Source organism: Myotis yumanensis, unplaced genomic scaffold (assembly GCF_028538775.1).
Source record: "Myotis yumanensis isolate MYYU_CA2020_CCGP unplaced genomic scaffold, mMyoYum1.0.hap1 SCAF_9, whole genome shotgun sequence".
In the NCBI taxonomy this organism is placed as follows: Eukaryota; Metazoa; Chordata; class Mammalia; order Chiroptera; family Vespertilionidae; genus Myotis; species Myotis yumanensis.
Genome location: NW_027223760.1, coordinates 21,439,933 through 21,452,596, shown reverse-complemented (window position 1 = coordinate 21,452,596; position 12,664 = coordinate 21,439,933). Strand labels below are relative to the sequence as shown.

Sequence of the window (12,664 nt, the reverse complement as noted above, 5' to 3'; positions counted from 1 at the left end):
AGGGGTAGAAATAGCCTGAGACTTGTGTCACCTCCCCTAGTGAGTATCCAAACTCCGAGGTGAGGTGTCAGACAAAGCCGGCAGGGTCCCCGCGCCGGCTGCGCCCTGCTCTCTCCAGCTTTACGCATGGGCTTGGCTTGTCTTCTGGCCCCAGGAGGAGGGCTGGGGAACTCCAGCCACCTCTCCTGAGGGCACTTCTTTTCCCACAGCCACGGGGCTTTATACTAGAGGCTCCCAAGGGCAGAAGAAGCCAGCAGTCAGGGCTCTACCTCAGGGTGAAGGACAGGCTGGAATGGCCATGGCTGCCCCAGAGAGGGGCGCACAGCCTGGCTGGCGCTTGGCAAGGCCTCTGAGTTAATGTATAATTGTGAGCAGATGGCGGGGGCTGGCAGCAGCCTGGGGCCTGGGCCCAGCTAATGAGGGACAATTAGCCCCAAACCTGGTGGGGGCGGTTGAGAGGATCAGACAGTGAAAGCAGATATTTGCTCCTCAAACAGTCTGGCGCACTGGGCAGAGGGCTGAGTGGCTGAGCGTTCGGGCTGGCTAGGCCCCCCTGCCAGGGCCCTTCCTCTCTTTCCCCTCCCCTCCATCACCTCTAGGTGGAAAGCCTCTGTTTGTTCAGACCCAAGAGTGCATTGTAAAGGCGGGGGGAGAGGGTAGTTTGTGGGGGAAATCGCTGCCACCACCATCTGCCAGGGCTTGTCCCTTCTCCCCCTGACACCCCTCTCTCCACCCTCATGCAGCTGTCTGTGGGAATAGCAAGTCAGGACAGGGAGCCTTGTACCCCCAGAGGCAGGGGCAGATGGAGGGGAGAGAGATGAGGCAGGAAAGGAAGACTAAGAGCAGGCTGCCATGTGCTTCCTTGGGGCCCCCTCTCACCCAGAATGGCTGAGTGGAGAGACCAGCAGTCCCAGCCACCCTGGGACTGAAGGGGCTCCACAGGCAGGAGGCATGTGCTGTCTGCCCATGGTGCTGAAACCACTGGTGCAGTCTCCGTGCCCCAGGGCTCTGGACCAGCCTGAGGAGGCTGGAGGAGGCTGGAAGAGGAGGGGAGTCCCCGTAGGGGTAAGGCAGAAAATCCACTTCTGTGATACCCTTGGCCTTGCTTTGAGTTGTATGAGTTCTTCATATATTTTGGATATTATAGTAACCCCTCGTCAGAGCTGTTGTTTGCAAATATCTTCTCCCACTCTGTTGGTTGCCCTTTTGTTTTGTTGGTGGTTGGCCTTGCTTTGATCTCAGCCTTAGGATCAAGCTGAATTTACAACATCCAATCCCCCCCTCCCAAACCAAAGCATGTACCAGTGAAATCCATTTTCCCCACAGGGTCTGAGTCTTACTGCCTCACACCCTGCCTCCTCTCAACCTGACTTCTGGGAGGGTTTCACAGAACCCCAGGTATGGCACGGACTCAAATGGCTTTCCATGTTGGTTCCTTCACAAGTGACCTGCCCAAGCTTTGTTGTGATGGCAGCAAAGCTCCCGTGCACTGGGGGCTGTTTCACTACCAGCCTCCCACTCCACAGGGACCACCAGCTACTGGGTGCCTCCACCCCAACAATGATCCAGGCAACCTGTGGTGTTCTCTTTGGGAACAGGAGGGTCCTTCATAACTTGGAGTCTAAAAGCACCAAATCCCTAGTGGAATGGATTACACCTGGATTACACCTGATTACACCTGGAAATGGAAGAATGAAAACCAGGCTGCACACCTGCTCATACCCCCTCCCCACCCCGCATCCTAACTACCTTCAGAAGGTCAGTCCCAGCCCCACCACTGCTGCCAGTGTTCTGAAGTCCAGGATCCCCCTACTTCCAGGCAAGAACTCACCCATGGTGTCACCTCAGTCAAGGAGCCAATTAGAGAGTTGGCGAGGACACTCTGGGGAGAGAACTGGTGCCATGTGACACACACTCTTCTCCAAGCACCCCCATTCTCTCAAAGGTTCAGGAGCCCACTTGGCCAGTGTGTAGGCTGGCTTCAGTCTCTGTACCCATTTGTATTTTATACTAATACACACAAAGACCCAGGAGTTGACCCAAACATCCAGGTATGTGCATTCTAGCTGGGAAGATGTGTCTTTGTAGTTTTGGAAGTAACTTTGGGCTTCTGTGCATTGGAAGCCTTGGAGACACAGTCTGAAATTCCCCATATTCCATATTTCCCAATCCCTTCAGGAGTACTGGCCCCTGAGTGGGTGCACTCAGAGTCTGGGGGCCTGCCTGAGAGTGGCTCTGGACCTGCTTCAGGCTGGCAGCTGGACACAAAGTAGGCTCTGATGGCTCCCCACGGAAGGACACAGTGGGTCACTGGCTGTCGTTTGCCCTGCCTCAGGGCTGGTGTCAGTCAGCCCCATGCACACCTCCCTCCTCCTCTGCTCATGGCCCTGTGACATCACTGGCTGCTCCCAGAAGGCTGCCCTCTGCTCCTGAGCACTGGCTCTCTGTACCTCTGGACCCCTGGCAGGACTGACTCAGCAGCAGAGTGGAGGCTGTCACCTGGACCAGACCACCACCACCCCTGCAGCCTGCGGGGTCTCGGGCGCCTGCACAGGAGACTGAGAACCTCCCACTGAAGCTCCCACCTCATTGCCACCCACAGGTAGCTCCCTGCAGGTTCATTGTCTGCTCTGCCTCCCATGCTGTCTCCATGTCTTTGTGTGGCCAAGTCAACTTCTCTCCTCCTTTGTCTTTACAGCACCCAGCCTCCTGCCCCTTCAACCCCCGACCCTGCTTTCCCATCTGGTAAACTCCAGTTCTTTCATCAGACAGTTAATTTGAATGCTGGGATGTGTGGTGTGGCTTCTGGGAATGGAGTTTCTGGGAGTTTGGGCATGATGCTTTTAGGTGTGGATATTGAACTTGAGTCCCCACAGCTCCTCTGAGCTCTGGTCACTTAGGGAGGACACAATCCTATCAACGATTCGGGGTTTGGCTGGTATTCTGAGCTCCTACCCCCCAATCCTGGCAGAGCCCTTCACACTCCCAGCTTAGCTCTCCTCTCTCCATTGCGTTGGTAGCAATTACACAGACATGAAGCAGGAATGGGGGGCAGAGAAGGAGCTGGGAATTTCAGCTTTGGGTGAGGACCTGGCTTCCAAACCTTCTTGAATTTAACTCCCTGGGTAGCTCCTGACTTGTGGGAACCTCAGTTTTATTTTTGGAAAAGCTTTTGCCTTCCTTCCTGACTTTCTGAAAATATGAGTTTGAAGGGGAATGTGTCTCTGCCCAGAGAGGAGTGAGTAAAAGCCAACTTAGTTACTGAAATTAAAAAGTAGCTCCGATTCCATACCCTCTGCAAGTGCATTGTTTCACCCGTGCTAGTCTCCTCCTTCAGCTGCATTGTAAGCTCTTGCGGAGGGGGGGTGGGGGTGGGGCAAAATCCTTGCCCCTTTTCTTTTGATTCCCTTCATCCCGAACAACCAGCAATATGCTCATGATTAACACCTTATTCAGTACATAATTGCAGATTAGTTAACTGACCCAAGATGGCGTGGTTATTACAGGGAAGTCCTAAGCCAAGGCTATTCTCTGCAGTGACTGCCATCCCTGCCAGGGTTCCAGGCATGAAAGGAGGTGGCTTCCACTCCAGTTACCTGCTCATAAAAGCAAGAAAGACGTGGGGCCCATGACCTGTGTTCCTTGCTTGTGCTGGTAGCAAAGTGTTCTCTCCTGCTTCTCACGCCCTCCCTTCTACATGCCTTCGGTACATGTTAGTGGAGTGAATGAGTGTCTGATCCCAGAGTTGGTCTCTGAAGAGTGAAGCTTCACTATGGGATCTAGAGCTCCCCAGAGTTAACAGGAGCCAGCAATCCCAGCAAGTTAGAAACCGCCAAGAGGTGTGTCTTCCAGAAGAAGCCAGGACTTGGGGCTTATTTATCTCTGTTTCCAACATGTGAGACCAGAACCTCAATCCTGGGGGTAGAGCTAGCCCCATGCTTCCCAGATCTCCCTGGAGAGTATAACAAACAGGAGCAAGACCTGCCCTAAATTGTCCTGAAGGAAGCTTTCTGGCTGGTGGTTTGGGGGAACCTAACTTCAGGAGCTGCCCAAAAGCGAAGGCAGAGCCTTGAACCTGGTCTCCAGCCTCAGATATTTGGCAGCTGGGATCTTGGGTCACTGAGGCCCTCTTCTGGCTGGGCAGAGTATCCTAAGTTTGGATCTGGCCCAAATGCATCACCCAGCGCTGAGAAGGCTAGTGAGGGGTCAGAGATGACAGTTGTCTATTTGGAAAAAGAGAAGCCTGAACATTTGCAGGCATTATCCCTTTCCACCTCCCTGTACATGGACATGTGAGAAATGAGAGCCCCCCTCCCTCCCAGACCCTTATCAGGACATGCAGAAAAACTCAGTCCTCTGCTGGCCCTGTGATGTTTTACTTCATCACAGAGGGGTTTAAGTAAAGAAAATTTGAATTTGCTTGGCTAACCTACTGGCAAATTTTAGAAACCTGACCCCTTATCACAATATACTAGATCCTAAGACCATTCTAAGCAAGAGACTTCACCCCCAATCACCCCCGATTATTGCAGGCCCAGCCCCAAGACCGAGGAAGGAGATCCCCAGAGGAACTCCCCTCCCCAGTCTTCCCACTTCCTGCCCTTCTGTGAGAGGTCAGCCTGGAGCATGCCACAGGACGGTAAAACGCCTGGGAGAAGTGGGAAGAACAGGGTGGCGCAAGGAGGGAGGGGATATTTACGGGTTCTGCTTCCATCCACGTGGTTTCACCTGCCCTTGGCCAGTGTTCAGGGGAAGCTTTGTCCAGTTACTCCCTCCCTGCTCCACCCTGTTTCCCTTAGATCATGGGGGTCACAGAGCAAAGTCTCACCCATGAGCCAGCTCCCAAGAAAGACACATGTTTGGGGGACCCCAGGAGCAGAAGGGGAGCAATCCCCTGGGGGAAGACTGTCTCTATGGTGGAAAGCCAGGCTAGAGGGCCCTTCATGCCACAGGGTGGGCTGGAGAGAGGGGAGACGTGGTGTGTGGATGCCTCCTTCTCATGCCCAGGGATCAGCAGTGTGAATCAGCTGGGGGGCCTCTTTGTGAACGGCCGGCCCCTGCCCCTGGACACCCGACAGCAGATCGTGCATCTGGCAGTGAGTGGGATGCGGCCCTGTGACATCTCACGGAGCCTTAAGGTAGTGGGCTAGAACTTTCACCCAGGGATGGGGACTGGACGCAGGAGAAGGGGTCCCCCTTAAGGCAAGTCTGGAGCTATTACAGACTCTGAGGGCCTTTGGGCCTTCCTAGAACAGTGGTTCTCAACCTTCCTAATGCCACGACCCTTTAATACAGTTCCTCATGTTGTGGTGACCCCCAACCATAAAATTATTTTTGTTGCTACTTCATAACTGTAATTTTGCTACTGTTATGAGTCGCAATGTAAACTATCTGATATGCAGGATGTATTTTCATTGTTACAAATTGAACATAATTAAAGCATAGTGATTAATCACAAAAACAATATGTAATTATATATGTGTTTTCCGATGGTCTTAGGCGACCCCTGTGAAAGAGTCGTTTGACCCCCAAAGGGGTCGCGACCCACAGGTTGAGAACCGCTGTCCTAGAAGATCCTCTTGGGGGCTGGGATGGGGAACTTCAGGCTCCCAAAGATGAGGCTGGCCTCTCAACTCTATGGCCTGGTCCCATAGGTTTCACTTTGCCTTGTAGCCTCCTCTGTCCCAGGTAGACTCACCTTCTGCCCATTATGCCTTAGCTGTTCCTGCTTCTCACCTGACCCAGGTATCTAACGGCTGTGTGAGCAAGATCCTAGGGCGTTACTACCGTACAGGTGTCTTGGAGCCCAAGGGAATTGGTGGTAGCAAGCCACGTCTGGCCACACCTGCTGTGGTGGCTCGAATTGCCCAGCTGAAGGGTGAGTGTCCGGCCCTCTTTGCCTGGGAGATCCAACGCCAGCTCTGTGCTGAAGGGCTTTGCACCCAGGACAAGACTCCCAGTGTAAGTGCCTTCCTCTCCCCACACTGGGGCTGGCGAACAGGTTATCTGGGGAGAAGATCCCTTCTTATTTTGCAATGAGGCCATCCTAGGCTGGCGGGCCGGGCTCCTGGGCTCTCTTCTGAAAAGTAGTGAGACAGGTGAGAAGAAACCATGGGGGAGAGAAAAGGCTACCCTTAGGAACTGTGTGGGCCGGGACAGAGGAGAGAAAGGATACTGGGGAAATATCCTTAGGATGCAAGCCTGGGACTGTGTACCATCTCGCCACTCAACACCCTGACACCTCCAGGTCTCCTCTATCAATCGAGTCCTGCGGACACTACAGGAGGACCAGAGACTGCCCTGGGCACAGCTCAGATCACCAGGTGGGTCTTTGCATTGCCCCCAGGGATGATCAGAACCAGACCTAAGCAGTTTCCAGTTCGTTATAGTCTCATTCCCTCCTGGCAAAAGAAAATTGAGGCTCGGAGAAGGGAAATGACTTCCCCAAGGTCACCAGCTAGTAGTTGGTAGGTCCTAGAACAAAACCCAGGTCCCTAGCCTTAGGTTCACAGGATCTGCTGATGAAGAGGCAGGACTGGCCCTTCTAACCCTCCCTCTGCCCCATACACAGCTTTTAATAGCACCTTTCATGACCTGTGGGGTTGGTTATGCAAACCTGGACCAACCTTGCTGCTGTTTCCCCACGAACCCTAAGCATGCACCCTCCTGTGGCATGAGTATGCCTCCTACCAGGTGCCTCTGCAGTGACCTCCAAGTGTGAATGCCCCACCAGTGCAGCTCTGCTCTTATACCCATGCTGTCTCCTGTCCATAGCCCCAGGGCCCTGGCGACCCAATCTGACCAGAGGAATCACCATCACAAACTCCCAGAAGCCATTGTCCCCCTTTTCAGCTGTTTTGGCTCCAGTTCCTCGCACTCCACACAGTGGCTCTGAGGCTCCTCGGGGTCCCCACCGGAATCGGACTATCTTCTCCCCAGGCCAAGCTGAGGCGCTGGAGAAAGGTGCTGGGCCGGGGTAGACAGTGGGTCAGAGCCTGCTCAGTGTGACATATGGAGGCCATGTCCCTGAGGCCTGTGGGCAAAGGTTGAGAGGTGGAGGCTGTGGTGGTCCTATAGGGTCATTTAGAATTGTAGCAGGTGGGGAGTGGGGCCTGCGGGGGAGACCCATGCCTTGCTTCTCTCCCCATGCCCTTGCGATGAGCCCCGATCTCTGCAGAGTTCCAGCGTGGGCAGTATCCTGATTCAGTGGCCCGTGGAAAGCTGGCTGCTTCTACCTCTTTGCCCGAGGACACAGTGAGGGTGAGTGAGCTCTGCCACATAATGTGCACAAACCACAAGGATAGGGTGTGTTCCGGGAAGGCTTTGGGTTCGGGTGAGGTGGGGAAGGGGGCAATAAGGTGGAAACAAATTTGTTTGGAGCAGAAATGAGAGACAAGACCCTCCTTGTTCTCCTCTCCTTCCCCACTTCAAGCCTTTGAGCTGAGAAGGGGCAGAGAGCAAAGGCCAGAGCAGGAAGGGAAGATGTCAGGTCTCAGGAAAGGTCTGTGCTCTGAGCCAGGTCAGGAACAGGTGGTGAGAGCCGCAGGTGCCAGTTAGTGGAGAGCACCGCCAGCTACTTTGTTTCTGCCCGTTCTCAGGTCTGGTTTTCCAACCGAAGAGCAAAATGGCGGCGACAAGAGAAGCTCAAGTGGGAAATGCAGCTTCCAGGTAATTTCTCTGCCCATCCATCCATCCATCCATCCATCCACTCACCTATCCTCCCTTCCTTCCTCCCTTCCTTCCTCCCTTCCTTTACTCACCTACCCAGCCTTGCTTGCTTTCTTCCATCCATCCATCTATCCATCCATCCACCCATCCATCCACCTAACATTTACTTGGCCCTCCCATGTACCAGGCCCTGTGTTAGATGCTGGACAGTCCCTGCTCTTCAGGGCTGCAGTGTCCTCAGTTTACCATCCCTGGAATTTAATCCTTCTTCCCTAGTCTTCCCTAGTTTGCCAGTTGAGGGTTGTATCATCCACCTCTCTCACCCCTGCCAGAAGTTCCTCCCTTTCCCAGAACCTTTTTGCCTCTCTCTGCCACGCCCCCCTCCCTAAAGCTGGTTTCTCCCTCTGAGTGGATCCACCCTCACTTTGTAGGTGCTTCTCAGGGACTGGCTGTACCGAGTGCTTCCCCAGGGATCGTCTCTGCACAGGTATCCAAGAAAGAGGGGAATTTATGAACTTGGAAGACTGGAGGGCTCACTGCTTCTCCCATTCCCAGTGAAGGCCTGAGCCAGATTTCTCTCCCAGATGACGCCCCTGGGGTCCCCACAGCCCACACTTCCAGAAAGTGCCATCCTCACAGTCTACTATATGAATGGCACCCTCTGGAGTTGCATAGTGTGCATTCCGGGGGGCGGGCAGCCCTGGGGTCCCAGTCCTGCTAAACAGAAGGTATCACTGGCTGCTGAGGGTGTTCCCTTGCTTTTTTCTAGCAGTCCCTGGGCAGTGTGACCACAGTGGCCCTGCCTGTTCCAGAATCCCTGGGTCCCTCCTGCTATCAGCTGTGCTGGGGGACAGCACCAGACAGGTGCCTGAGTGACACCTCACCCCAAGCCTGTCTCAAGCCCTGCTGGGGTAAGAATACAGGCCATGCCTCACTCCTGCAGGGTGTGGGCAGGGCTAGCTGACTCCACAGGAGGGCATGGATCTCTGGTCAAGATCATCAAAGGAAACTCAATAGAGCTTTTCTCCTTGCTTGCATGGCCTACAAAGCTGGGGAGACTAGTATCCCCTGAGTCTAGAGTACCACCGACAGCCATAGCAGGAAAAGGGGGTGGGATTGGGATTTGAGTGTTTCTCTTCAGGGTAAAGAACCAACATCTGTACCTCTCCTCATCAGTGACTTGGGTGGGAGGGGACGGGATGGGCAGCAACAATCCCAAACTCACCCTCTCTCTGTCCCTCAGGCTACCTGCCCCCCACAGCCAAGCCCCCTGCATTCAGTACTGTCCGGCCATCCTTGCCTTTCCTTCCACTGCCCCTGCCGCCGTCGGTCTTGGTGCCCCTCAGGCCTTGCTCTGGTTTGGCTCCCCAGTACTGCAAGGCCTGCGATGAGGGAGGAGGGCCAGAATGCAAGGGAGATGCGGTGCAGAGGGTCTAATGCTGGCCTGCTCAAGCACACCATTGCTCCTTCCTCCTTCCTGCATCTCTTCCTCGTTGGTGGACCTTGCCTGGTCCTGCCCTCCTGCCCCTCGTTCCTGCCACCTGATTTGAGGGACTGGAGAAGCCATGCTGACCCACTTCTCTTAGTGGCCTCAAAAGACCTCCACTTGGCAATAATAAAAACATTTTTTTAACTTAGCAGTAGTTCCTATGTCCTTCATGTTTTTCCCATGAGCACTCATACTCCCACCCTTACATTTAACAATTATAAACAGTTTGCCCCATCTATCATCTATCTATCTATCTATCTATCTATCTATCTATCTATCTATCTATCATCTATCATCACCTGTCTATCTAATCTATCTATGAATGTATGCATGTATGTATCATTTATCTAGCTAATGTGCATAAGGGTGTATGTAACTATGCATGTATATAGTATGCATCTATCTAGCTATATACCTATCTATATATGTATGTATGTATATACCTATCTTGGTATTTGAGTGCTCATATACCCACACATATGCTCTCACACACACACACACACACACTGATAGTACATCATAGCGCATCACCCCTAAGTCTTCCAGCATGCATCTCCAAAAAATAAGAAACCTTTTATATAACTGCAAAACCATGACCACATGAGAAAATTTTCAATAATTCCTTAATCTAAAAAAATAGGCATTAATTAATTGCATCTCTCTCTCTCTCTCTCTCTCTCTCTTTCTATATATATATATATATATATATATATATATATATATATATCTTTATACATATATATCATGGTTGCAAGCAATAGAAATGTCGTTTTTCACATTCTACTTGTCCCTTTATACTCGTGGGGTATGTTTGCTTGCTGCTTCTTGGCAGTAAGTTCCCAATCTGCTCAATTTTGTTCCCTGAAGAGAAATCTCTAGGCTCCTCTTGGGAAGCCCTGGGATGTAGGGAAAAAGAAAAATATGGGGAAAAGGGAATGAAGAAGAGGGTGTTTGGGATGGGGAATGGGCTCATCCCCCCAAATTCTTCACCTTTTGAAGAGCAGGGATGGAATGACAATGCAAAAGGATGGGGAATTGGGGACATATTTGCCTATTCTAGGTACTGGTCCAGAAGTTGTTTTTCAAGAGAACTCTTTATCATCAAACACTCTAGAATTATGCTGTTCAATAAGTAGCCACCAACCACATGTGGCTATTAAAATTAAATACAGTGAATAATCCAGCTCCTCACCCATACCAGCCATATATCAAATGCCCAATAGTCACATATGGCCTGAGGCCACTGTATTGGACATTAGACATTTCCATCAGCACAGGAAGTTCTATGGGGCAGCACAGCTCTAGCATGAAATTCCAAGGATACCAGAGCCTGCCCCTGCCCTGCCTTCAATACGCTCAAGCTGGAGGCCTGCTGGACAGACTGCCCAGGGAGATGGGTGAAGCTTTGTGGGGTGACAATCTGCTTAGCACCATCTGAGAATAAGCCATTCACTTCAGTGACAGGACTGACATCAGCAATGGGAGAAGAGACCCATGGCTGAGCACAGTCAAGTGGAGAATGGATAGCCACTTGTGGGAAACAGGGCAGAAGAGAGAAAGTATGTGTGCATGTGTCCCCATGCACAGGCATGCCCGCTCATATGAGTGTGGATGTGTATTTATGGAATGCTGAGAGATTCTGCATTAAATGACCTCCAAGGTCCTATCTCTCTGAAGAATGTGTTCCACTCCATATCTGTGGCCTGTTCTTTATGTTCTCTAGGAAAGGAGGTGTCCTGGCCTCTAATGTTCTCAAGCTTCATTTATTGGATAAAATTTTAACAAAATTCTTTCATATCTCTTGAGGAGAAACATACTTACAAAGAAACCCTGAGGTCATTTCTCTCAATTCAAACACAGTATCTCTCATGTTCCAGTTTCAGCAGCTCTTCTAAATGGACTAAAAAATCAAGCACTCATTATGGTACAGTGCAGTTTTCCCAAAGTGGGGGTCAGTCATCATTGTTGGTATCTGAAAACATTTTAGGAGGTGTGTGAATGCTGCTTTAAATAATATTGAGTCAGGGGGACATATGTAAGACTTTCAACAATAATTATTAAAAAGATATTGAGTCATAAATGAAAATATGATTCCCTTTCTATTCTGATTACGTCAAAGAGAAAGTCTTCATTTTGGCCCTAGTTTTTAGCGCCTCTGTAACAGTTGCTATTTTTTTTTAAACACAGGGACAGGGTACCTCAGGCTCTGAGCCTTGGGCAGGGAAGGGGCAAATCTAACTAGGGTTGATAACACCACTTTATTTTTATTGTAATTACTTTTATGACCATTTTCTATTTATGGCAAGTGATTCTGGCCTTCCATTTTATGATAGTGATTAAAATGATCCTTTCTACATAAATATAGTTGAGTCTTTGTCAATAAAAACATGAATAGGGCAGAGGGCAAGTAGATAAACATCAAAGTTATGAAGACAGTGCAAGAATGACAGTCACCTTGGAAGCTCTGTTTTGATGGAAAGAGTAGTGGCCATTAGCATCCACTTTAATTGAAGAATTGAGCCAGAGGTCCCAGTCATGGGACCTTGGGCAAACTACTCCAGCTTCCTGCAAAAGGTAGGCAGTGATGGGGAAAGTACCTGTTGTGCCCAACTGACTGGACCGAAGGACCAAGATAGGATGATTGGTTAACTTCAGGGGTGATGGGGTGGTGGTGAAAGGGTGGGCTATATAGGCATAAGCTATTATTACCATTACCCTGTGCCCATAGGATTAATGAGCCTTCGTTCTTTCTAAACCAACGGACATTTAGTCATATTTGGATTCTGAGTCCTTCAGGGCAAGGCTGACTCCTTATGGTATCACTGGGGAAAGTCTGGTGTTTCTGGTGGGGATGGGAGGATCAATGGAAGATCTATTGATCTCCTAGGTCTCATTTGGGCTCCTCTCCACTGGCTAGGACTTGGAGTGATGTGGGGCCTCAGTATCAACCTACCCCCTCCTCCGGACCCCTACTCTGTACTGAGTAAGATGCACACCAGGGTCTTGGGGGTGGCCTTTTGTGATGTATTGTTGCTCAAAACAGATGTTTTGCTAAACTGGGTAGGAAAAGTTGTGTAAACAGATATTCTTCTCGTGGATCTTGACTCTGGGGTTTCTGTTCTGTTCAGTGTAGTAGTTTCTCCTGGAGGAATTGGATTTCTGTAGGTGGCAGCCCATTGACCTGGGAAGTGAAGAGGAAATAGAAACCGTCAGTCAGTCATTTGCTGATCTCTGGCTTTTAGGGGAAAAACCTGCAAGATCCTGTGGGAAGAGAGAGGGTAAAGTGATTTGTCCCATTCTTGATGAGGGATCACATGGACAGGGAAAGTTAATTTATAGAAAAAGGCAGAAGAAATTATTTTTTAATCCAATGAATGGTGCAGAAATACTGCCAGAGTTCTTAGGGAGACTGCAGTCAATAGGTAAAATTTACTAAGTGAGAGTGTCCTAGGGGCCAAGCTGTTTACTAAGCATTATACAATCATTATCTCATGTAACACAACAATC

At 50.7% G+C, this 12,664-nt stretch overlaps 1 protein-coding gene across 1 annotated transcript in view; it reads left to right on the top strand.

Moving 5' to 3' along the window:
* PAX4 (paired box 4) overlaps positions 1–9,105 on the top strand; it is a 38,525-nt gene extending 29,420 nt beyond the window's left edge. Inside the window, exons 2-12 of the mRNA XM_070425041.1 lie at positions 2,179–2,269; positions 4,533–4,639; positions 5,008–5,138; positions 5,746–5,961; positions 6,248–6,323; positions 6,853–6,963; positions 7,178–7,260; positions 7,599–7,668; positions 8,100–8,155; positions 8,438–8,579; positions 8,912–9,105. Coding sequence (XP_070281142.1) covers positions 2,179–2,269; positions 4,533–4,639; positions 5,008–5,138; positions 5,746–5,961; positions 6,248–6,323; positions 6,853–6,963; positions 7,178–7,260; positions 7,599–7,668; positions 8,100–8,155; positions 8,438–8,579; positions 8,912–9,105 — 1,277 coding nt within the window. The remainder of the gene's footprint in view (positions 1–2,178; positions 2,270–4,532; positions 4,640–5,007; positions 5,139–5,745; positions 5,962–6,247; positions 6,324–6,852; positions 6,964–7,177; positions 7,261–7,598; positions 7,669–8,099; positions 8,156–8,437; positions 8,580–8,911) is intronic.
* The last annotated feature ends 3,559 nt before the right edge of the window (positions 9,106–12,664 follow it).